Source organism: Euprymna scolopes, chromosome 7, assembly GCF_053919585.1.
Source record: "Euprymna scolopes isolate OS-2025 chromosome 7, ASM5391958v1, whole genome shotgun sequence".
In the NCBI taxonomy this organism is placed as follows: domain Eukaryota; kingdom Metazoa; phylum Mollusca; class Cephalopoda; order Sepiida; family Sepiolidae; genus Euprymna; species Euprymna scolopes.
In genome coordinates, this window is record NC_136488.1 from 100,375,333 (window position 1) to 100,403,167 (window position 27,835).

A 27,835-nucleotide genomic window follows, 5' to 3' on the forward strand; every position below is an offset into this window, starting at 1 on the left:
TACATTCTACAAACATTTATTTCAGCCAAAAATGAAAATACTTTTTAGATCAACAAGGTTCAACATTAAAATAAAAAAAAACTGGTATAAACATGTAACATAGGATTGGCAAGAAAATAGTTCCAAGTGTTGAGTTTTATATTTTTTTTTATTTTTATAGCTTATTCTCCAGCATGAGGCACTGAATTCACAAAACATTTTCATTAAAATTTCTTTTTTTTTTTTTTTTTTTAAAACAAAAATTTATTACATATACAAAATACACATGGACAATCTATCCATATATATATTCACATACATAATAAAATTATATGGAAAAAAAAAAAAATAAACAGATTATGTCCAGGTTTTGCAGCTTAAATTGCTGGGGTCTCTTTCAAGTAAGAAAAATACAATTAAAAAATACTAAAGTAAAAAAAATTATTTTCTCAGCGAGAAATGACAGTAAAAAATTGAATGAAAAAATATTTAAGAGTTAAAAAGGCAAAACTTTTTCTTTATCAAAGTTCACATGTATATGCATAAATGGTTAAACTAGAGTCCTCCCCAAATAAAAAAAAAATAAGAGGTACTCATTATTCTGTAACCTGAAGATTTCTCATGTTAGCTGAAACCGTTTCTATTTCTTGCTTACATAACGAAAAATTAGTTTCTTCTAGAATGTCAGTGGCTATTTGCAACATGGCAAAGTTCATATTGTCGAAAGACCTTGACCTAGGTAGTGTGCATGAAGACGTGTATTTGACTGGTGATGAGGAATTGGATTTCGACTGCAGATCCGAACTATCTTCATTATCCTGAGAAGAATAGCTTGGCATTGGATCCATCAGACGCCATGGAACTTCGTAAGGACGGCGGAAACGACGGATTCTACCTAGTCGGCATCTTTCTAATCGCCTTACACGGCTATCAGATTCCAAGTCCGAAATAGATTTACGATAATCTTTTCCAAAGTCCAATTTTGGTAGCCACACCTTGTGTGAAGGCTGATCGGAGTCTATAGTTACTTGGGTTATGTATTGGGGATTGAAGTGGATCACTTCAAAATTGTTCTTTCTTCCTTGTTGACGGTTGTCAGTGTTTTTATACAAACGAGTAATACGAGAGGTGGAAGAGGCAGTCTGTGTTTCTCTTAAAAGTTTATTTTTTACCATAGTACCCAGCATTTCCAGTTCATTCAAAGTTTTGTCCAACTCTGTTTCAAACTCTGCCTTTGCCAGATCTTTGCAGCAGTAACAGGATTTAGAAGCCATCTTGAGTTTCTGGAAAAGAATAAGTACACATTAAATATAACAAAAAAAAAAGTTTTAATATTATATAAAAAAAATTAGATTATATTTTTCTAGTCCAGTACAACTGATCAACCAAGAAATAAAGTTTTAAATTGGAGGATCACTTCTCTTCTTTTGTCCTCACATTCCATGAGATGTTTTTGACAAATTCATTTAAACCTTATCATTGGCAAGTTTCTCACCTTGAAATAGTTTTTTTTTCTTCTTCTTCAGCTCCTTATGTCAAGTGCTTATAAAAAAAAAAGTAAAAATAAATGACAGCAACAGTTGTGGAAGTCATGCCACCTACATGGTTAGCTCAGTTTCCAAGCAAATTATCAGTGAAAGGATTATTCCTGATGAATAGCAGCTGAGAACAACTGTACCCAGGCGGAAAAAGACAGCAGTGTTAACTGCTCAAACTACTGTCCTTTGGCTCTTTCCTAATACAGTAAAATATATCCCTAATAAAGCTGGATTTATGGAAATCTCACTATCCACATAATACATACTTCAAACAAAAACACTTCAAGTTAATTCATGTGGTGTATCATATCAAAAGGCTGTAGAGTACTACATGAACTTGTATAGTATGCGTTGCACTAACATGGAATCCTGGAGGACTTTGTCAACTAGATCTGGTTATATGAAAACCCAAATCACATGCGCAATGCTGTTGGAATTTCATCTGACAAGGTTAAACAGTGTCACCTGTTTTGTTCATTTTAGTCATGAACACAACGTTATAGGCCATCTTAGACAATTCTTTATGCAGGTGACACTTTGCTGGCATTAGACAAAAACAATCTCCAACATCAGGTAAAGATGTGGAACAATCTGCTGAAAGGTTGCAGGATTTTGTTACCATTGACAACAGAGCTCCTAGGAATAGATATCCTCAATTGTCTACAAGGATCAAGATTTGCTGCTGATGAAAGTCTAAAGTCAGATCATAACTTGCATGGATGCAGCCTAGCTGAAGTGGAAAACCACAACTCCAGTGACATGCGATAAGATCAGTGACCGGTTGAAATCTAAGATCCATTGTTCATTCAACCAAACACAATTTATGGTACTGAATGCTGAATAGTCACAAAAGGGGCTAAAGAACCATTTCAGTGCCATGGAGAAAGATGCTGCATTGGACTAGTAATACACACGGACGAAAAAACGCTTTGGATAATCAGATTTCAAGGTAGTTCTACTAAAATAGCCATATTTTTTAAACCAAAGCACTTCAAGTCTTCAAATTACTACTGTTTTGTTCGGAAATGAATATACTTTCAAATGAATTAATAAATATGAATGTACATTATATATTTTAAGAGTTTTAAGCAAATAAAGTGATAAAAATGTGAACGTCATAAAATGGCGTTTTCAGTAAGGTTTTGTAATGACCTCCCCGTTTTCTAAAGGTCCGTACCGTGATTGTATGAAGAATTTCGTCATGAAATTTGGGAACCAATTAGAAGAGGTGTTAATCTTAATACTGTCAAGTGTCCGAAATATTTTTGACCATTTCTTTTTTTGTCGTGTTAAAAATAAGACTTTAATATGACGAGTATTGAACATTTTGAAAAAAAAATTCTTCGGACACCCAGTAGTAAGTAAATCAATCTTTTTACTATCTTTATCAATTAAAAATATTGTTTTATGTTGAGTAGGACCGCGGTAATTGATAATTTAAAAGGACCTACCCGAAAAAAAAATTGTTTCTATTTCTCGAATTTGGTCAAATGAAGTTTAAGCAGCAGCAGCAGCTCCAGCCTGTAGAATCAGCGATAGTACAGTTGTAAACAAACACGCGTTCTTTAATTTTTATTCAAGAACGAATTAAGAAAAACATGAAAATATGAATATAAATGTTCTTATGTTTAATTAGAGCTATTTTGTTATCAGAATAACATTAGTTTAGAACTATTCGGTTTTCAGAATGTATAATAACAACAATCCTAACCAATTCGGCATTATGAATCTGTTGCAATTTCTCACAAATCTCGTCAAATTTAAAAACATGGTTAAAAAAACAAAAACTTTTGTAGATATATAGCTTGCATGCACTTTTATTCTTTAAATTAGTTTTGAACAACGAATTAAAACAATGTTTTACTGCGAACAGCCACAAATGTTTTTTTTTCAAAATCAAAATAAGTATCAAAATCTCGTTTATACATAGATTCGAAAAAGTTGTCAAAAAACAAATATATAACAAATAAATGTTATCAAAGGCAAGATAAGTTACTTTTCTACCAAACTGGATATATTTTTTGTGTTTTTATTCAATGTAACATGTTTATTCAGCTCGAAAAACATACAGTGTTTACCGTGGAAAATTAAAAATGGCGCCCGGCCCGACTCTCTTTGACACGGTAAGTTTGAGAAAAGGAGTTAAAAATAAAAAAAAACTATACAAAATACTGTTAAAAACTCACCGTATATATGTCAGCCTATGTCACGGTAACATATATTGAGCGAGTTTCTAGCAGTATTTTGTCTACTTTTTTTATTTTTAACTCTTTTCCCCAAACTTACCGTTTCAAGAGAGTCGGGCGCCATTTTAAATTTTCCAAAACATCGGTAAACACTGTTTTCAAGCTGAATAAACATGTTACATTAAATAAAAACACTAAAAAATTATCCAGTTAGGTAGAAAAGTAACTTGCTTTTGATAACATTTATTTGTTATATATTTGTTTTTTTGACAACTTTTTTGAATCTATGTATATAGTAATACAAACCCTCAAAATCTATATCAATATTCTTGAAATTTTAAAAGCAGTTAGAAAACACATCAAACTACAATTAGGAAGCTTTTTATTTCGTTATTTTTTTTCTACTTATTAAGCGAAAGATATTTTTACAACCTGCTCCAGCGTAGTATAAACGGCCTATGGAATTAACACCTTCAACCTCGAAAATAGAAATCAACAAATTTTTGAACGCTATTTTTGAAAAAAAGCTCTCTTAACTTCACCTCTAATACAAATTATGCGTGGCAAGTCTCCTCCTAAAACACTCTTTAACCCTAACAATAACACTAAGTTCGAGTGGCAAGCCCCCCCCAACAAAAGCCACATACAAGCATCTAAAACAAACAAACAAAAAATAGATCCCTCCTTAAAGAAAAATACACATAAAAATAAATTGGTTAACTGTCCTAAAATGCTAGAATGGCCAGGAAATGATGAATTATTTTACATTAAATTTTTGTGAAACTAACCGCTCCCCCCTCTAATATTGTTTTTGTTAGCTTTGTCTCTGTCAAGTTTTCAGTATGTTCACACATAATTTTCCTTAGCCCTACAATTAATTCAAAGTCCGAATGGCAACCCTCCCCATATTCTCATTGCATAGAAACCCTCTTAAAACTACACATAATCATCTTAAAAAAAAAAAAAGCATGCATATTTTCCCATAGAAAAAAAAAAACAGTTAACTGCCCTAAAATGCTAGAATGACCTGTAATAGGAAATTATTTTACATTCAATTCTAAAATAATTTGTTTATCTTTCATTAAAGTTTTTCATGGTATTTTATACATAATTTCCTAAAAAGGTAGAATCACATTTTGGAGGGGTGGTCAGAAGGAGTTGAGTGGGGTTAAACAGAAGGTGTTAATCTACAATAATACCAAAGAAATATTGCAATATATTAATTTTTAAATGGTCTTATGTTTAGATTTAAGTTTTTTGTACATAAAGCACATTACAATTCAACTTTGAGTTCTCCAACTTCTTTTCTGTTTATGGATACATGGCATTTTTAAGGAATTGCTGCATATTTATGCACATTTACTGCAGATTATTTGGAAACCATAAACTTTGGGAGATTTTCAGTTGCATATTCTGATTCCTTGTACAAAAATACACTTATATGGTAAATTTGATTTCTTAGTCTTGTGTTTTAACAAAGATATGACATTTTTACTGAAAAAGTAGTGTAAAAAATGTGACGAAACGCATATGGTCTTAAAGAGGGAAAAATATCCAAACATGTGAGGCACAAAAATAGCCATAACTTCCTTAATTTTAGTCAGATTTAAAAAATTTAAAAAGATTCTTTCTTAGCTCATCAAGCTCTTTCTATGCATACTAATATTGAAATATTTCAAGCTATTTCAATTTTTTCATGTGTATTGCTAATTGGACATCACGCATTACTCAACCACAATATTCTTTGGCATTATAGAGTGGCACCAATTGCAAACAGGCTCTGTGAATCAACTAAGATAGTACAGTCAGGTGCTGCGAGGCAATTACAGCTTTGGCTTGACATGCTTCACCAGGATTTGATAAAAGCCGATTAAAAAAAAGCAAGGAATGAAATGAAAACAAAACACCCACAAGATGATGTGGGACTATAAAAGAAAGATTTTTCTTATTTAAAAAACAGCTGTTTGTAAGTTTTCAAAGAAAAATGTTTATGGAGAGTTATTAAAATGTGTTCCAATCTAATTTTAGTCTTTTTAATTCTACATTTATGTTGTGATACTATTGACATCCCTTTCCCAAAGTTTCAGGAATTAAATAAAAAAGGAAAAAATATAAAATAGAGGAAATATGTTTATTAGCAGAACAAAGGTATCAGAAGTTATTCATCAACACACAAAAAGGGAATTAAAACAGGATTATTAATCAAAGTAAAGTATGGAAATGAACAGGAACAAAGGACTGAACAATGGAGGTCAATATGTTTAGAGTTGGTTTACAGGCAGTTTTAAGAGTGGCAAGGAGTTTTGCGACATAGTTTATGGACAGTCTTCGGTTTGCGATGGTTGAGAACAGTTTGGAGTTGAGGAGAGTTGCCAGTCTTGCACAGTGGAACACAGATGAGGTAAGCTGACATCAACTGATGAACATAGCCTTTGCACATGACTATGTAACTGTGGACCTTAGCATGTAGAAAGTTGATGGTGTCACATTTACAGAGTGCAACTGATATTTGTAGAATGTGTTTGAGCTTGTGTCTTGTATTTTGTTTTATTACCCCCCAAAAGTTCCAATTTTAAATCCTAACACTAATATTATATTAAAGAAAATATTTTTATGATTAAAACTTCTATGAACATTTTAATATTAAATAAAGGATTCATTAAATAGAACTCCAAAAATCTATAAATGTTTTATCAGTTAAAATCTTTATAAATAAATTCTCAAACCCCATCTATTTGAAAAAAAATAGATACAAATAAAAAGAAATGTAAAGAATATTTTTATAGCCAGACTTAATCTGATTTAACAATATAAATTGTATTCATTTTAAGCTGGCATTCATTTGTGGGATTTTCATTCACACACAAATTGATCAATAATTTTTCAGAATGTGATTAATCAATGATAATAAATCTATAAAAATAATTGAATTTTACTACAAGTTAATGTTCGATAAACCATTAGACTTCATCTCTTCAGTGAAAGTATAACTAATATTTTTTTTTACTTCAATAATAGAAAACCATTCGCAATAGTTGCAATTCTTTATAAGTAACCCACATGAATCAAGGACAGCAACAAAATAAATTTGAATAAATATCGAAGCATCAATTGAAATGAAGCAAAATATGTGATTAACTACAAAGCTGGAAAATCAGTCATTGATATTCATTCATTCAAGTATTTTAATCAGCACTTGTACCTCATCGACGTAAATATCTCCAACAAACCGACAATCAGCAAAATCCCACCTCTATACAGAGATCCCTAGATCTAAGAAAGCCTTCTACTTTAATAGTTTCTTCCCGAGAACTGCTGAACTCTAGAACTCTCTTCCAGGTTTCTGGTTTCCCAACTGTACTGACATGCAGAAGTTCAAGTGTAATGTGAATAGACATTTTGCTCCTCAACTCCCTACATAGTATCCCTGCAACTTATGTCGCCGATAGTAGCTCCCAACATCAAAGTAACACTGAACCTTGTTTAGGGTGAAAATGAAATTAAAAAAAAAAAATAAAAAATAATATGGATATCTGTATTTCAAGGTGATCACAAAGCATTCATTAATGATTAAATGAGAAAGCCTCTTACATCCTTAAAAATATAGCATGGAAAATAAGTGGCAACTATAATGAAAAGTATACTACTTAGTATTAAAGAAATATTTAAAAGGTTATTTTTATGGACAGGTTATCAGTCAAAATAAAAGTGTGAAACATTTTATTTTAATGAAGAGTTTAAATTCACTCTCCTATTTAGGTCACTAAGTAAAAACATATCCAATGTAAACTTCTTAGCCCGTTGTAATATGACCAGAAAAAACAAAATTTTAGAGGAAAAAAAAAAAGATGAAGGCAAACAAAATAGTGATATTTGGATCCATCTTTGAACATCTGGCCGACTTTTTATATAGAGTATAAGAGATCAATTTGAAACTTGAGAAAGCAAAGAAAAAAAAATGAACATCTTGCATAATTATTCAAGTCAAAGCATCTCTTAGCAGATATGTTGAATACAGGTCATTTGAAGCCAACCTCAGCCTTCAGTATCCTTATAACATCAATTCACTCTTGGCAATCAGCTAATCATTTGTGTTGCAAGTGGTACGATTTGTACCTTAGACCCAAGTTCATGGGATTGCATTCAAACAAATTTGGGGACCAAATGTTGAGACTGATGAAAGCTTGGAAGTTCTGATAAACACTTGTTTTCCTTAGGTGTGACACAGGACCAAATTCTGCAGTCATACGTATGGCCTTCCAGCCACCACACTTTCCACCCAGTATTTAGTAATAGTGGACAATAACTCCGTATAACCATCTGATTTAAATAGAAATCTTCTCAAAGATGTGATGTAACATGATGTAGAAACCGGAAACACACCTAAGGACCATTACAATGTGAGAGAACTTTAAACTCCTTGGCCTAATGTTCACAGGGAGCATGAACTGGAATAGATACATTGAGAGTATTGCCAAGACTGCTGCAAAGAAGTTGGGCTCTCACTGCAGTGATAGAAAGCTACTTATGCCTGAAAGTATCTTGTACCTCAATAAGGTCAATAGTCGCCCACGTATGGAGTACTGTTGTTACATTTGGGCTGGTGCATCTACTGCTTGTCTCACTCCTGGACAGGGTTCAAAAGAGAGTCGCCAACCTGATAGGTTCTGAACTGTCCCATCGAGGAAATGTTACATCCCCCTGCCTATTCTACAACTACTTTGATGGTGAATGCTCTGATGAATTAAAAAAGTGCTTGCACCCCTCGAGGTAAATACCCCGGACAAACCCAACAAGCCGCTAAATCCCACCCCTACACAGAGATCCCTAGGTGTAAGAATGCCTTCTACCCCAATAGTTTCTTCCCCAGAACTGCTGGACTTTGGAACTCCCTTCCAGGATTCTGCTTTCTCAACTGCAGTTCAAGTGTAATATGAACAGACATCTTGCTACTCATCTCCCTTCATAATATCCCTTCAACTTATGTCCCGATAGTAGCCCCCTACTTCAAAGTGGCACTGTGCCTTGTTTGGGGTGAACATTGAATAAAAAACGTCATTTTCATGTGTGAACTGAAGACTAGCCACCTTTGTACTGTTGTGCAATTGGTTTTTAAAAGAAGGTAGAACATTATCAGCTTGACTAGGCGTTTGATCTGGTTTAAGAGTTTCTTGGCTTTTGTAAGACAGTTTTCTTGAGTGTTGGCAGTAAGTATTTGGCTTTGCAACTCTTGTATGAGGAGTAATGAAGATCATCATTCAGCACTTTTTTCATAGTCACCACTGATGCCCATCTCTCAACAAGGCCTGCATTGCCTTACTTGGATTTTGCCACACCATTTTCCTTTTTGAAGTGTCTGTACAAAGTTTGTTATACAGACAGTAAAAATGCTTAGGAGTCTTCCTGATAGCAATTGCTTCCATGTCCGTCACATCATGATTTTCAAGGAGCACCGAGCTGTAACTAAAATTTAAAAAATTTCAATCCAGCACAAATTCTGATGTAAGTTACTCTTCCAATATTCTGGCGCTTTTCAGTCACACATGGTCTCTAAATTTAAATACATTTAGATTTTATGGGGATTATATAGCCTTTCTTTCTGTAGGGAACACAAACATAACAATGAATTATACAGATATACCTATTTATAGATATAGAATTCTATATGTAATGTAAACAAGCCTAATATTTAATAATCTTTTATGAATTATGCATTATTATTCGTAGCAATCAAAAATGTAGGCTTGTTAAATCACAATCAATGGCATTCTTAGTTGCAAAACAGAATTGCAATTCACTATAGTATATAGTAACACAAATAGAAATAAAAACTAAATCACTGCAAATAACATATTCAAGTAATTTCATATGAATATGCATGTTATCCTCCACTCTTTTAAACGATATGATTGTCCAGTTCCAAAAGATGGACAAAACAAAAAATTTTAAAAAGTAATTAAAAAAAAAAAATTTAATCTGACATGTTTGTTGTATGAATGTGAAACTAAAATACATTTTCTTAGTCTTCGAGCTAGGATCAAAATGTACCTGTTCTATCCAAGATAGTACAATAATCTTATGGAGGTGGTCTGCATTTGCGACAGACATCCATAGAGTGGAAACAGGTCAACCTTTTACAAGGGTTTTGGAGATAGACCCTATAACTAGATAGATATTCTGAAACTACATCAGAGTACTTAGAGAAGTAGGTTTCAGTTAGAACAATGCTGGTATAATAATATTGTAGTCTCAGCATTTGCACTCGATGTTCATAGAATGGAAATATTTTTTTTAAAAAAACTGCAGGAATATACAGCAGATGAATGATACAAGTGTGGAATTTCCATGGGTCTCAACTAGTTATAATTTCTGTCAATCAGGAAGTTCCTTTTATAATAATAAAGAAAAAAAAAAGATGGTTTAACTAAATTCTAAAACTAAATGCTTACTCAGTAGAATCAGTGTTGAAATTAATATCTTCAGGCAGAGCAAAGATCATACAAAGCTTCAAGTTGCACAAAGACTATATGTGGTGGGTCAAGTAAAAAAATGCTTTGTTTGGTACGACAAAATGATTCTTTTAAAGATGACACTAAATGTCAAAATATTAAGTTAGAAAAATGATTAGAACATCAACCACATACAATCCGTATGAGCATCAGCTTTTGGAGTTCAATATGAGATGGAGAGAATGGTAATATTTCAGGAGGAAAAAAAAATTAAAATATATATATACATATTTCATGATTTTCTTAGGGGTACAAAACTTTATTAAGGCAATCATGAAGGGAAGACGTATTCCTTCGGAATTCATTTTATATTAAAAAAAAAGACCGGAGAAAAGGAAAATGGATAGCGACTATATAAAAAAAAAAAAAAAAAAAAAAAAAAAAAAAAAAAAAGAGTCAATTGACATGTTCCGCCCTCACTCATCAAAATTGGAATCGAGGGATTTTTTTTTTAGTAATTTATTTTCCTTAATGATAAAATCTAAAAAAAAAGAGACAATCGTATGGGGATGAATTTTAGAGGCTGATCACGTTCAAACCCAACAAGCAGTCCTTTTGCTTACAAAGGACCCATAAAACCATTGGTCTATTTTAGATATGCAGACGACACGTTTTGCCTATTTGATAGTAATTCGGAGGCAAACAAATTTTTCGTTACTAAACAATATGCATCCGGCGTTAAAGTATACGTATGAAAGTGAAGATAATTCCACACTGGTGTTTCTCGATGTTTTTGTAACAAAAACTCCGTCTAGTTACCTTACATTGATTTCTCGCAAACCAACATTCACTGGGCTGTATACACGCTGGGATTCATTCTGCCCTAACAAGCGCAAATATAATTTAATTTGGACATTAATACATCGTGCCCTAATGATCTGCTCTCCAGAAAAATTGGATGAGGAATTTAATACAATTACAGAGGCTTTGTCCAATAATAGGTATCCTTTAAACCACCATTAAAAGGAAAAGAGCAGATTTTTCACGAACAAAACCCAATATGGTGGATAAATGTCCGGTTTATATTCAATTGCCGTGGTTGGGGAAAGTAAGTGAAAAATTCACCAAACAAATTAGTTCAACTGTTGAAGGATATTACTTTGCTTCAAATGTTCTAGTTGTGTATAATACAAAACCATTAATGGCTTCCAATAAAAAAAAGACGTTCTACCGCCTCATCATATTAGTAATGTCATTTATTCATTTAAATGTGGTTGCGGTGCCAACTATGTAGGTCGAACGTCTTTAAAATTGGTAAGTCGCATACAACATGTACCAAGCAAAATCAGGAATGGAACATTCCTACCTACCGACGCTGTAAACAACACATATGGATCCACTATAACAGAACAGTTTATTAAATACCGGGATTGTGCAACGAACTTCAGTATCAACTCTTTCTCTGTACTGAGTCGAGCTCACTTCGTATATCATCTAAAAGTCTTGGAGACTTCACGTTCACCTTAGGAAGCCTTCCCTTTGTAAGCAAAAGGACTGCTTGTTGGGTTTGAACGTGATCAGCCTCTAAAATTCATCCCCATACGATTGCTCTTGCTCCCGTCTCTTTTTTTAGATTTTATCATTAAGGAAAACAAATTACTAAAAAATAAATCCCTCGATTCCAATTTTGATGAGTGAGGGCGAAACATGTCAATTGACTCGTTTTGATTTTTTTTTTTTCTATTTCCCTACTTTTATTTTTTTTAGTCGCTATCCATTTTCCTTTTCTCCTGTCTTTTTTTTTTTTTTTTTAATATAAAATGAATTCCGAAGGAATATGTCTTCCCTTCATGATTGCCTTAATATATATATATATATATATATATATATATATATATATATATATATATATATATATTCTGGAGATTATAAACAGATCCTATCAAAGCTACAAGGAAGGAAAACAAGTGCTTTTCAAAAAAGTCAGAAAGTATATTTAACACGCCACTACAATAAAAGTCATAGCATGTGGAGTTAAAAAAAAAGTTTTATACTAAGTCGCAATACATTTTAAGTCAAATTAACTGTTTCAAGTTTTTACTTTAAAAGAATTTTTGAAAGAAACGTTTATAAAACAAAAACAAGCCTGTCATGAGATTTTGGGTGGAAAAAAAACCCTCACCATTTTTAATACAAACAAGATCATAAGTTAGCCGTGATATCACATACCTCCACTTGAGAACGTAAGGATGAGCTAAAGTCTTATCTAGGGGGTTACTTCTATAGTATAAAGTATTCCCAAACGTTAAAAACTCAAAAATTATTTATCTGATCTGGCTGAAAACATTGCATGGTGATTATTATCAAAGAGCATCAGATCTATATCAAATTTGGAAAAATCAGAAGCTGAAATTTAATTAAAATTTTGATAAACTTTACAAAGTTAAGGATCAATGTTAAAAGATAGAAGACTTTAAATTTGGTTCAGATTGTAGGCAATAGAGTCTATGCTAAACAGAATGGATGGTACTGTCACAACAGGAACTTTCACCTTTTCTGTAACCTTTGATTAGAAACTGATTTAATTTTAGCATATCTAAGCTGGATCATAATTGAGGTTTTGATTAAGTTTGGTGAGGACTGGTTAAGCAATGTGGATGCTAGGCCTGAGCCTAAACAACTTAGACCGAAAACACAATCTCCTTGGCAGAGATTTAAAAAGAAAAAAGGGGAAACAGGACTTTATTATTTTGATATTATGAACAGAAATACAAATTAGAATTAAAAAGCTTTTACAAAATATCTTTTGTATAAAAAAATTAGGTTGCAACTTTCTAAACTGTTGCAATTTTACCAACTAGTTTACTTTTCAATCAAAATAATAATGTTGAATCTATTATATAAAAGGTAAAATGTGTGTGTATGTCTGCAAAAAATTTGACAGACGCGCTGGAACATGACCAGACCTGTATCGTTTGAGCTTGATCCTTCGGACGACAAATAAAAAATTGGCCCAAAACATTAATTCTTTCACCCTCAACTGGCCAGTTTTCTACAAGGAGGGATCAGTTTTTACGTTGCCATTTTCGCAAGTCATTGTGTTGGTTGGAGTGACTATGCTTAATTTCAACGTTCGGAACTTACGGTCTGGCGATGGAGACATCGGCTAAGAAGTTATGTTTTATGGGTTCGAGCCTGCCTGCCTACTACCGTTTTTTTTTTGTTTTTTTTTTTACCTCTGCCTACTGTTGTCTTTATCCCCCCCCACCACCACTTTTTTTCTTTTAACACCCTCCCCAGGGTTCCTTACTACATCACCTACACACACCCGGGCAATGGCTACATCCGCTAACGTTTTGATTCCCCTGCCCCGGTTCCTTACTACACCACCTAAATACCCAGGAAATGCTGGCACCCCGGCTAGTTGTTAAAATAAAATGCAAAAATTCAATAATCAAAAACTTTCAGTATGCAAGATTTAAAGCTGATATTCTTAGATTGGATAAAATTAACTTCAAGAAATTTTAAAAAGGTTGACAAATATAAATATAACAAAACTAATTAGTCACCATTTAAGGAGGTTAAAAAAAAAAACACTCAAGGATAAAGAATAATGAAATAGCAGTTTGTCAGTTCAGTGAAGATATGAGGATTAAAAATGTGAAGTATGAAGAAAATTTAAGTACATAGGAGGATAGGTCATGACAAATATTGCTGACATTAGATTTGAAAATTACCAAGTAATCTGCCAGGAAGTAGTACTGTGGTGATGTGTTTTACAAATGTGAAGTTTTTCAAAAGAAACTGGAAATTCAGTTTAATGACAGGCACCAGAAGGAAGAAAGGAAATTTCTTTTCATTTGTGGTAAGGAAAGTTCTTGTTGCGAATGTTTTATGAAGAACCATAGATTGAAGCTCAGTGAAGCACTTTATGGAAATAAGGATAGAGCAGAGATACTCACAATTTCTCTTCTGTGATAAACTGGAACAGAAGAAATCATCCCTACTAGATTGTGAAGTCGATTCTGAAGTTAACTAAGGCAAAAATACTCCATCATTGACTTATATAGGTAGAGGATTGCACCAGGATCAGGTTATTTTCTAGAGCAATAGAATGGTCCAAGCATTTTTCCATCAATCACAACAAATTGGATACAAGTCCTTTATTCCAGATCTAGAATGAAAGTTCTAGGAGCTCATCGAAACAAGTCATATGAGCCAGCCTATTTTCAGTACTAAAATCAATGTTGGTAAACTGCATTGCAACACAAAATCTCCTTTAATTAAAAGTCAGCAATTGTTGGAGCCAAAGCATATATACCTATTAACAGAACACTCACATAAGATAAATTTGCAAAACCTCTATATTTACTTTTATTTGTATATCATTCATTATTACTTACTTGCCTAAGTAAAATTGTTCAATGAATATACATAAGTATGTGTTTTGTTTTTTTTCCCCCAAAGTTTTCACAAATCTAATTTTCTGCATTTAATTTAGAGTACAATTCATATTTTCTCTGGTGCAAGAATTCAAACTTTCAAGGATATAAATTACTAATATTTTTCTGTATACATAATGATGCGATATCTTTACAATTAAGAATAGTAAAATCGATGCACTTATCGTTGGCTAATTTTAGACCTTGAAGTATTTTTAGCTCCTTACATTAGGTAGCTTCATGCCTTGTCTAGAGCGAATTCTATAAATTAAAAGAAAACAAAAAATCCCAGAGCATTTGTCAAAAACGTCTAGCATTGGTAAAGTCCATATGTAAGAGACATCGTCTGATCCCCCCCCACATACAAAAAAAAAAAAAAACTATAGAGGCTTTACGCTCTTATAATTTGTAGAAGCATTTACATAATTATACCCAAAAAATCATTTAAATTTTATAGTTAAAATCTGAAAATCTTTGGATATACAATAATAAATAATAATAGTTAAAATCTGAAAATCTTTGGATATACAATAAAATTTGTATAAATCAAAGTGGAAAACACAAACTATTAAACTTATACAGTTCACTTGATATTTTATGGACATTTCTAGATGAGAAAATAAATGTAAAAGTTTATAATTCCAAACTTGATGGTGGAATTGATAAAATCTGACTGGCTTGAAAAGGATCAGTTTAATAAGTGAAGTAGCAATAATCATATTGACATCATTCACTTTCATTGCAGTCTTAATGATAGCAAACAAGATCTGTCAATCTATGAACTATGTTGAAATGCAGGAATAAAAAAACTGAAAAGGTATTAGGATTTTTTTTAATGACTTAAATTTGATAGAATTAAATGCTTCCAACAAATGAAAATTCACTTTTTGATTGACATAGTAAGATTTTTTCTACTTTGAGATGATGTAATTATAGTCATGTGAAAAGGATAAAAAGTTTTTATTACTTGGAAAGTGAAGTTATATTTAACAGCAAAGTAATCTACACATTTCAGTTAGGAATTATAAGATTTCATGTGGAAAAAAAAAAAAATCTACAATGAGAAACCATAGAAAATACCAAAGTAGAATAAACTGCAGCAGAAGGTTACAAAGATAATGGATATTAAAAAAACATTGAATGATATCGAACTATTTTATTTTAAACCTTAATCTAGGTAAAAAAAAAAATTTTTTAAAAAGAGGGGGGGATAGTAACATGTTTATAACAATGATCAACACATTATTTTAAAATAGCCTGTGCCAACCTATGCTAAGGAAATTTCATGTTTATATGAATGTTTTCATTCTCGTTTTTTTTTTTTTAAGATGGGATCATCAGATTAGCATGGTAATTTGTGATTAATCTGATTTCGGAAATGTGTAAAAAAAAAAAATATATATTTTACTCATTTTACAATGAATTGTTCCCAAATAAAATTATATCATCCCAATTTACTACAACCATATAATTTAAAAAAATACATTTCAATAAAAGGGCATCCACTGATTCGCCAACTATGCTGCTAATAATTATTTTTACTTTTAGAAAACAGAATATTTGTTTTATAAAAAGAATTGCTATAATTTTAAATAAAAAAATAAAAAAAACTTTAGTAAAGGTAATTATTTTTACGGAAGAAGAAAGCAATTTTTTAAATTAAAAATATTGATCTTGACAGACATTTAAGAAATACTCTTAATAAATCAGAGATTTATGTAGAAAGCACCATGAATTTTCCATAGTGTCTTGCTAATAAATATAATTTAAAAAGCAAAGTTTATTCTTATTTCCTATTAGAAGTATTGATTGTCAAGTTTAAATATTTTAGAGAAAAGTTTTGATTGTAATCCTTTTCTAAATTTTGATTAGAAAAATAAGCTTTTTTTCTCGCTAATCAAGCATTCAATAACTTTAAAAACACATTCGTTTTCATTCACAATATTTAAAGTAAATTGTTTTTTTTTTGATGGGAGGATAGTAAAGGTCTTGAAAATCTCACTGAACAAAATTGCAAGTCATATTCAAAAGCCTCAAAACTACTCCCCTACCTACATACAAGAGGAATACTCATATTTTAATCAAAGAATCAGAATTGTCCAATTTTAATAATATTTTGACCATTTATTCAATAATAAATGATTTTATACAAGGAATACAAATTTAACAAGTTTCAAAAGCTGATTTTTAGTAGAATTTAAGTAAGGATGTTTAGATAAACTTTCACAATAACAAAAATAATTAAAAGAAATAGTTAAACATAACTACATTATTTGACATTTTAAAGGATTAAAAAAAAAATTCCTTTTTTTTGGGGGGGGGGGCTTAAACAGCTTTATAAGTGAAGGAGGACAGGTTACTGCAAAGTCGGATCATTCTCCAATCATACATCCACCTAGAAAAATATCAATATTCATTAGCTTCTTTCAAAATTAAACCAATTCCACTGAAAAATTTTTTCACCCTTTCAATCTTTATTTTGAAAAATAATTAATCAATATATTTCTTAATCTCTGATAGCCCCCCCCCCCCCCAGTTACCGCTCATTAATCCAAAATGAAAACAGGACAGAAATAGAATTAAAATAATTTGCATTTTCAACTATAGTGAACACGGTGTCCAAGCCCCAACTAAATTCAGCAAGTTCCAAAGTCAGAATAAATGAGGGCATTTGACTTTAGCATTGGGGGCTTTCTGCTCTTTTCATCTGAATCCAATTAATTAATTTTGGAAACTTTCAAGATTTTTCATTTTTTTTTTTTAACATCCTTTCCATCATTATTCAAACTTTGATGACCACTTCATAAAAAGAACAGAAAAGTCACTAAAATTATGTTTTATAGACCCCCCCCCCAAAAAAAAGGAACAAAAAGCAACTGGTGTAACAAAATATAAGGCAATATGTTGTGTTTCAACACACACACACACACCATTTCCTGCCTTTGGTTGCTGCATGTTCTTTTACACTTTACGTAATCCTCCTAAACCAAGGAAACGTCATTCAGTAAATAAGCTTATCATATCTTCAAAAAGAAATTGAGATAAAGGTAATGGAAGACAGTATACATTTATTCAATTATATTGTTCCAAATCACTGACCAGTGTGTGCGTGGACAACAAAAAGCAATTGAAATCACTAATTATATTTTGTCAGACCATATCAGTTTACATATCTACGTAGGCTCCCAAATGCACACTCTGCTATTCTATCACACCTTCTCTTTAAGCCATGTGGCATCATCTGTTCCTATTATATTCCCACAGCCTATTACTTAACCTCGGTATCACTAAATTGACCCTGAATGAATTCTTAGTGGTTTCTATTTCCGTTTATACTCAATTTTATATACTAGTGGATTTACTTAATATCTAACAAATGTTCATCATTCGAATATAAAATACATATCTACTCCAATAACAAACAAATTCTTATGTATGTAATCCATACGCTAAGCACCATCATGTCGAAAGAGTTGTGATAATCCCACTGACCTAGATCTGCAAGTCCAATAATTGATTTTATGGTTGCAAAAGAAAATGACATCTCAGCACATTGCAGGCAATAGAAGAGACAACACCGATAAACAGGGTTCTAAATTTAGAACATCTGCTGCTGAAGGAGTCTGCTAATAAGGAATTTTCTAAAAGCAGTAGTCGGAGGACAATATCATTTTTAAAATTAAAGAGTCAATTTTTTTGAAAGATCAATTTCTTTGTGATGGTATTCACTATTAATTCCTATTCTTTATAAATCTCTAAATATTTAACTATATAATGGTTTTATCCCAGATTATCGTAAAAACACGTTTTCTCAAATGTAGAAACACACTTGTGTGGTGGGGGTGGTCTATAGATTTTAGTTTTACCAGAAGTTTAAAATCATTATTTATTACTACCAGTAGTGGAAGATTTATAAAAAAAAAAAAAAAAAAAAAAATCAAATATAAAAAGAACTAAAAGGAACCGTTTTTGGCATCAGAAAGTAGGCACAAATTTTTCAGATTCTGATATTCAGAAAAGTTCTCATTTTTTCAATTGCAATTAATCATCCCCACACTAGCATTCACACTTCTTTACAAAAGAAACATGGATGTGAAACAGGGACTTTGTTTAACATGGGTAATCCAGCACCCTTAAGAGGGCACTACGAAAGCATACAAAAATATAGCTCCCCTCCAAAGAGACTACTTTTAACTACTTATTTCTAACCTTAAAGCCACAGAGTTCTACAGATTTTTAGACTGAATTGTTTTAATGTTTCTAAATGGTAACGAGGAAGACCTGACCCAAGTGTATAAATGACATAACTACAAGTAACCTGGTTGATGCAAACCCTTTGGATCAAACCACATGGAGAGCAAGTGGGAGATGTTGACTCTTGGAAACTCACAGTACCCTAAATATGAAAACCAGATGAAGATAATTTAGGTCTACTTTACAGTAGATCAATACCACCTTGTTATTAGTTGAACACAAACTATTTCATCCATAGTAGAGGGGAAAAGATATTGGGTTCATACCTTTAACAGTCATAGATAGACTTGAACTATGCATAGCAATTTCATAGTCCATGATAGCATCCATTACAACATCCCACACTGCTAATGATAATCAAAATTTAAAAAGAAAATTGTCTCGTAAGGAAATGGCTAAAAAAAAAAAAAAATGGTTGATTCAGTTTACTATACCATTTCAGGTTATGTATAATCTTTCAAAGCTCAATTCATGAGGTTAGTATAGTATTTCTTTTATGAACGTCACTCCATGAAGCCACTTGATGTATAGAGCTAAAACGAACAAAAAATGATTAATGCAAAGGCAGGAGATGCCTATTGACCTTAGTATAGAAATCATCAAGGCTATAGGTAGGAGGAAAAGTCAGCAGGAAGAGAGTTCAACAAGACAGTAATTCTTGGAAAGAGCCTACTGGAATAGAAAGATGTATTATGAGATGCCTGAAAAGTGAACTAATAAAGACCTACAAGTTAGAACAAAGGAAGCAGGAAATAAATCGGATAATTCTGAAAACATGTCAGAATAGTTCTGATCTATTACCTCGATCAAGACCTTCCTTCCAGGTATTACTTTTTCCTTTGGTGGGAGGAGTAGTGTAATATGTTTGTCATGATACCATCTTCTTAGACATTACCTCCTTTTCCCTTTTTGTGCAAAGAAAATAGTTTAGTACCTGTTCTGTAGTCATTATACCATCCTCCAATAGGTCAGTTTTTTTTAGTGGAGGGGGGTGATATATTAGACCTGTGATCAGTTTTGCTAGCATAATCTTTACTTTTAGACAAATTGCTATGAAACTTAATAGTATGATTGGAAAGACTTTGTTCTTTAATGAAGTCATTGAGAATACAAACCTCACTTTTAGACAGTATAAAATGTAAACAGTTAAATATCAATATTTACACAGCTGATGCATTCTATTTTTTTTTTAACTTAATGCTCAGCTCAGAAAATGTGTTTATAAGACCTATATATTGAATTAAGGAAATATACACAAGATTCTTATGCCAGATCAATATCAAGAAGTTTAGAAAAATGTTCTATTTCAAAAATTATCAGATTATGTCAAATTATACCAACTCCAAGAAGCTATCTTTTTAGAAAAAAACTATTAAAGAATTGATAAACAAGCAATGTTAGGCTAATTCTGAAAGTGTTTTTATATGATGGTAGCAAATATTTTTGTGGCAATGTCGATAAAGCTTATACCACAATAATTGTAGCAGCACAATTCATCACCTTTCTTGAAGGAGAAAAAGAAGTACATTACTCAAAAGAGGCCCAATTAGCCAGGTTGCAGTCCATAGCCATACCATAATGCATCAGACCAAGCCATCCTGGATGGCCTTCCCAGGAACTTAAAATTCCTGACAGCATAGCTTTGACACTATCAGTTCATCCAGAGTGAGGAAGAGTTGGACTTTAGAGTGTTATGGCAGTCTATATAAATTTATTGCTCATTCTCCCAAAACAGCAAAATCTAAAAGACATTTCTTATAAGAACAATGCAGAAGATGTCATTCAAATCTTGTGTCAAAGGAAGAAAGCAGCTAAAATATTTCTGGCATTTTAAGAAAAAAAAAAAGAAATGTGGTGGTTGTATTAATTCCTTTAAAATGAAACTTTAACATCTTTAATGTTTTCAAAAAGATGTTTTTCGATTTCATTCTCATTAGTCTTAACATGATAAAGTTAGAGAAAAATTTAGAACATCAGGATGTTGCACCAGACAGGAAATTTCTAGCAACACATTGTATGGAAAACCAATTTTCATGTGATGGCTCCTAAAACCAATATGGATTTTAATGTTTGTGGTCTCCACTTTCCATGAAACATTTCTCTATTGTTTTCCTTTGAAGAAATTGTAACTACAGCCAGTAAGTCTTTAGCTAGTTGAATTTTATCAGTTTCATTGAAACAGATCATATTAATTTCTCAACCCCTGCCTTATTACCTTATATTAGTGCATTATTTCCTTCCTGACCCCTAGTTTACAGGAAACACTGTTAGTGTTAAGTCAGGTGATCTTTCCTCTTTGAGCATATGTAATAACCAGTTCCAGATTTATTTCAAGAAAGCAACACCAACTACATATAATAAGAGAAGTTTTATGGTTTCATTTTCATTCTAAAAATGAAGCTCAAAAGTGAGAAACAAAACAACATGAAGTCTTCTAGAGGATCTGCCACATTTGACTATACATTTGAAAAAAATGCTTAGTCATAATATCAATACAAATCAGTCCATGAAAAAGTAATGGAGGACTTTATAAGAATGAAATCTACAAAAAATTTAAAAATTAGCTGCCATGGATAGGTTTCTTTCAACTCAATTGCCAAATGCAATTTTATGGTCAATCTTCATGATTAGAGGCAACCGTGATAAATTATCACCAAAATCCGAAATGGAGTCTGGAATCTGTTAATAAATTACATAAAGAACTGATTAATTATTTGGAAAAAGTAACTCTGGGGATTTGCTACTTATTGGATGAATGATATTAGTTAAAAACTATCAATATATGAACATTGATGTTCATCAGCTTGTTGCTAAGTTACATGGAGATTAACGGTTCCCTTAACAGTGAGAGAGCTAAGCAATCTGTAAGAGGACATCTTGAAATTGGTTGTATAACCTATGTTGCAGCACGATGGTGAAGTAAAAAAAAAAAAAAAAAAAAAAAAAAAAAAAAAAAAAAAAAAAAGACCTAATCATCAACAATGTATTGAACATTACATCTGTCAATGATAGACACCAATCTTTATTGAATATATCACCCAAAGCAAGGAGACTGATAAAAGTGAAGAAATAATTATTGATGATGATGAAATAAACCAACAAGTTTTTTGCTCACAAGAATGATAGTTTCTAACCTACCAATTTGTTTGTTTTTAAGTGTCCACACTTTCTGAAAATTGCCTACAAAAGTAAATTTGCAAGATTTTGTACAAGCCAATTTCAATAACAAAGTATAAAATTATACTTGACTGCAGAATCAGATGAAATGGCATGTACGATATGATAGTTATTTTTTAAATTAAAAACTGCATTTTAGTGAAGAAATCCTAGACTGAAGCAATTTTTATTTTTGTTCCTAGCCACAGTGCCCATTTTTGGGGAGCTGGATTTTCCCGACATTACAAACCAACCTTGTGTCTAACTTTGCCCTTGTGAGGCGGCAAGTAAATAGAAACAAAATAACCTTTAAGGAAATATTCCAAAGAAACATGCAGTAACTTATTTCCAGCACATCATGAAGAAAACAATGCATAAAAAATATAAAATAGAAATGAACCTAGAAATAAGTGAATATACTCATGTAATGAAGAGCCCAAGATAGTAACTTGAAATATCTAAAGAATTCAAACACTTTGAAACAGAAGTGAAAATATATAAAGCATTGCTTCATATCAAGTGAAAAAGCGCTTTTTAATTACCAGACTTTTCAACATTAAAATTAGAACAAGTGGGTTTGGTAAAACAACCAATCAATGAATTTTTATTCAAGATTATTTCCAAAAGAAAGTGAATTATCAAGCAAGTCTTACCTCCTTACCTCCCTCAATGCAGAGTTAGAAAAAAGTAATTTTTGATGCGGTGAGGGGGGGTCCCCCCCCCCCAAATAGGGTCACTTTAGATTAAGTAATTATTTGTTTACTGTAGCTATATCTATGATTTTGTCATTTCTGTACATTGCTAAAATAAATAAATTTTCTTCGCAAATGACCTAAGAAAACTGCAATTTGCCATTCTTGTTCCAATAGATGCTAAGAATGAGCAACTATTTATGTGGATGAAGGTTTGGCATTAAGTGCAAATATTAAAATGTGGTTACACAGTAAGGAAATTGCAAGTAAACAGTAATTTGGTTTATGTTGGTTAGGATGATAAACAATGCTACAGAAATAATTGAAAAGTGAGCCATGTGGTAATCCATAAGTATTGTATTTGCATATTGGTATTTACTAAAATTATTGTACTAATTTTTTTTTCATAAAATATATATTGTTTTTTCAGTTATGTTCCATAAATAGCAGTGAAACAAAGACAAACAAGTGAATATTAAATTATGTGTATTATTAAATTTGTTCCCTGGTGAATCCGAGAGAAGTGGGAGGACTTGAGTAATAGCAAATGAGTTCTCCAAGAACCTCTAAATCTTGAAAAAATTGTTTAACTTTGCCACTCCCTTCATGTAAATAGAGATAAAAATCAAATTATCGAAAGTCGAATATTTGATATTTTGTAATCCAAAGGAAATTTTTGCCTCTGCTTGCAAAAACTTTAATGACTAGTCTCTCTTTAAAAATCTACCAAAAATAAAGTAATTATCAAATGAACACGAAATCTTCAAATATTTAAGTGAAGAATGGCCTTTATAATGGTGTACTTTTTTTTTCATAATCGATATTAATATATATATATTTTTTTGCCAACAAAAATCCCCCTTCTTTATTTGTGATTACAAATATGCTTGACATTCAGCCGAAACTGAACAAAATGTATTGTGGAGAGGGTAAGGTTTGTAGATAAAAAAAAAAAAAAAAAAAAAAAAAAAAAAGCATAAATACACATGTTTAAGAAAAAAAAAAAAAAATCTAACAAATCAACGAAGGGTCAGATTTTTGGTTGTGCCCCCTCCCCCCCGCTGCCCTATATTTCATGCTATGAAAACTAAAAATTTAGGTTGATAAAATTGCAACATGTTAGAATTTAAATTTAAAGAATCTTTATTTTTATTTTTGCATAATTATAAACACACAAGCAGGGGGTACCCGCCATTGCCTGGATGTTTAGAGGTGTGCGTGCTCGGGTGGGGGTGGAATCAAAACATAAGAATAAGCGAAGTAAATATTTTTAAAAAAAATAAATAAATGTTAAAACTTTTAAAAAAAAAAAAGAAAAGTAAACGCGAATGTGATGGAAAAAGAAAACAGAAAAACGAACGTTAAAACTTCTTTAAAAGATCTGAAAAATAACCCCCCCCCCCCCGCAAAAAAAAAAAAAAAAAAAAAAAAAATGGCTTAAATAATTCATTGAGAATACAAACCTCACTTTTAGACAGTATAAAATGTAAACAGTTAAATGATTTTGTCTATTTCTTAATGTACTACTTCAAGTAAAATGATGGGTTTACTTTATATTTAAACTCTTCAGCTTTATAAAATGTTAACATTTTTAACAAAAATATTTTTATAACATTAAATATGAAGGTCACCTAAAAAAATAAATAAATAAAAAATTTAAAAAATACTGTCATATTTAACGAAAACTGCTTTTAAAAAGTTAATTTTAAAATTAGTAAATATTGAAAATTTCATGAAAATCTGACCAATAGTTTTTTTGCTAGATTTTATATATATATATATATATATATATATATATGAACACGTGAACTTAGTAAGTACTATTTACGCTGTCAGGAACCAGATTTACCCCCACCCCACCGCATATGCAACACGATTTAACTATGATTTAATTATTTATTACTTTTGTACTATTTAAGAAGCTTAAAAATAAACAATATTTTGTAGACTTTTTTTTCAGCGTATGAAAATGCGAGACTAAAATCAGGTTTACATTATCGACGTCTTAAAACAACCTTATGTATTGGCCATCATGACAGCATAAGTACACGTGTTTAAAAAACAAAAATCTAGCAAAAATCAACTAATGGTAAGATTTTCATGAAATTTTCAATATTTACTTATTTTAAAATTAACTTTTTAAAAGCAGGTTTCGTTAAATATCTGAGGCATATTTTGTTTTAGGTGACCTTCATATTTAATGTTACAAAAATGTTAAAAATTGTAACATTCTATAAAGCTGAAGAGTTTAAATTTAAAGAATATATAAAGTAAACCCCATTATTTTACTTGAAGTAATACATTAAAAAAAAAAATATATATATATATATATATATAGACATAAAATCATTGTCCTTTTTTTTTGGAGGGGGGGTGATTATAGGATTTTGTCATTGAAATGAAATTACGGTATTGTTTGATCATTAAATTACTGACTCAAATTATAAAACTAATTTTGTCAAGATAAATTTTTTTAAGTTTCTATTTGACAGTTTAAATACAGGTTTGTATTATTGTACACAGATTCGAAAAAAGTTGTCAAGTATATAGCAAATAAATGTTATCAAAGGCAAAATAAGTTACTTTTCTACCTAACTGGATAATTTTGTAGTGTTTTTATTTAATGTAACATGTTTATTCAGCTCGAAAAACAGTGTTTACCGATGTATTGGAAAATTTAAAATGTCGCTCGCTCGACTCTGACATGGTAAGTTTGGAAAAAAGAGTTAAAAGTAAAAAAAAAAAAAAGACAAAATACTGTTATAACCCCACCGAATATATGTCAGCCTATGTCACAGTAACATATATTGAGCAAGTTTCTAAGAGTATTTTGTCTAGTTTTATTTTTAACCCCTTTTCCCGAACTTATCGTGTCAGAGAGAGAGAGAGAGAGAGAGAGAGAGAGAGTCGGGTGTCATTTTGTATTTTCCAACGGTACACACTATGTTTTTCGAGCTGAATAAACATGTTACATTAAATAAAAACACTAAAAAATTATCCAGTTAGGTAGAAAAGTAACTTATCTTGCCTTTGATAACATTTGTTGACAACTTTTTCGAATCTATGTGTACAGTAATACAAACCCATGATTTGGGTATGAAGAAACCGAAATGCATTGTGAATTTATTTTTATTCATTTTTTTAAAAGTTACTTTTAGTAAAACGTGTATGTTACGTAGAGGATGAGATGTGGTTACAATTTGATAATGGCTTAAAAATAAATAAACATTGAATATTTAAGCTTTAAGATGTTGACAGAAAAATCTTAATTAGGTTATTACAGTAGTATTTGGTCATTAAATTATTAATTGGACCAATTTAGTTAATCTAGTTTAATTAATAATAATGAATAATAGTTAATATTTCACTGGCATCCATGTAAAGCTGAATTCTTCAATATAACCCATTCTAGAAACGTACTTTTCGTAAAAACATTTTAAATTAATATTATATTGATAGAAACAGATTTTATTTTGAGGGGAGAAAAAAAAATGTAATAATTAACTGAAATAATTTAAAATGTAAAAATATATTTTAAGATTTTATCTGGATCTCTCTTAAGTTTTAGATGTGAAAATATCGCCATTACCTGTATCTGTAACAAAAGAATTGGGGTTAGATTTAGGGTTACTTGAAGCTTTTTTTTTTTTTTTTTTTTTTTTTTTTTATTTAATTGAAATATTAGAAAAGCAAAATACTAAGTTCTTACACAAAAAAAAAAAAAAAAAAAAAAAAATTTTTAATTTGACTTTTAAATCTTCATGAATATTTTTAGTTTATATATATGTCATAAATATATATATTCATGTCATAAATATATATATTCATGTCATAAATATATTCATGTCATAAATATATATATTCATGTCATAAATAAGCGTATTTTGAAAAGAAAATTTTGGACGCTGAAAACGTACACAATCGGAAACGAAGAAAGAAAATAGCAGTTCAAATTACAAAACAAACGCTTTTAAGGTGACATAATGCATATATTTTATACACAAGAATGAATTAAATTGTGTATGATAAATAACGAAATTGTGTTTATTTAACGAAGGTGTTGGACATTTTTCATTTGTAAAATTAAATCCGTGGTCAAACGGTCAATCCATTTTCGTGTATCATTTTTCATTGTTGTATCTTTTGGAATGGGGGGGGGGGTTAGGGACAAAATAAAATTATACACTTTTAAGGAGACATTTTAACGAAAGGATTTTCTTTCTTACTAAATCAAAAAAAACAAACAAAAAAGATACAAATAAATAAAAAATAAAACTCATTTAAAAAACTGAAAACAGATTACAACTGCGATTTAATAAAGATATTATTAGACTTGAAAAAACAAAAATGGCAAACGAAACATCTCAGTTTATTCGCCGCGTTTCTTTGACGACCAAAAATGCATTTCGCAATTTTAAATAAATTTAATCCGTTCTTTTTACAAGAAATAAACATTTTTTTCTTACACACACGTCTATTTGTTATTGAGTTAACTGCTTTTTTTTTTTTTTTAAATCGTATTTTATCTAGTCACGCGTCATTAGCGGTTATAGTCATTCAATGGTTTGATGTCGGGTTAAAAAAAAAAACGGTTTTAAAAGGAGGCAAGAAGAAGAATCATTAAATATATAAGAAAGCAGACATTAAACATAGTCTGGAGAAATATTTTTTTTTCACAATAACACTTACATCAACAATCGTGCATCGCCAGAATAGAAAAAAAAAGAGGATTTTCGGTTGTAAAACGAATTGTTGTTGTTGGCTGCTTCAGTTATCTCCCCCTTGTTTCTTTTTGTATTTTTTTGAAAGGAAAAAAACAGCAGCAGCTCGAAACAGGAATTGGAAGAAAAACACGAGAATAAGTTTAAAAAATTTTTTTTTTAATATTTAATAAAATTAAAATAATATTCATTATAAAAATAGTGACAATAAAAACAATAATAGTGCAGAGAAAAACGACTAAAACTAATTTTTAAAAAATAAAATAGGTAAAATAATCTGTCCTCTGCAGTTGATATCTACCCAGGGTGCATTGCAAGCCGCCCGACATTTCCGGTATCTCCTTATAATTATTGTTTATTTTTATTTTCGTTTCCAACAATTTCTCTTTTAAATCGCCTAAATTCACTGAAAAAAATG

General features: G+C 31.0%; 1 protein-coding gene and 1 long non-coding RNA gene across 2 annotated transcripts in view; one reads left to right on the plus strand and one right to left on the minus strand.

Moving 5' to 3' along the window:
* LOC145279862 (uncharacterized) lies at positions 1–27,542 on the minus strand. The gene is made up of 2 exons (XM_080131304.1): positions 27,386–27,542; positions 1–1,262 (listed from the first exon to the last, which is right to left on the minus strand). The coding sequence occupies exon 2, from the start codon at positions 1,251–1,253 to the stop codon at positions 576–578; it is 678 nt and encodes a 225-aa protein (XP_079987430.1). The 5' UTR covers positions 1,254–1,262; positions 27,386–27,542; the 3' UTR covers positions 1–575.
* Positions 24,615–27,835, plus strand: part of LOC145279863 (uncharacterized) — a 56,521-nt gene continuing 53,300 nt past the window's right edge. The window contains exon 1 of the long non-coding RNA XR_013868475.1: positions 24,615–24,785. This is a non-coding gene — a long non-coding RNA (uncharacterized LOC145279863). The remainder of the gene's footprint in view (positions 24,786–27,835) is intronic.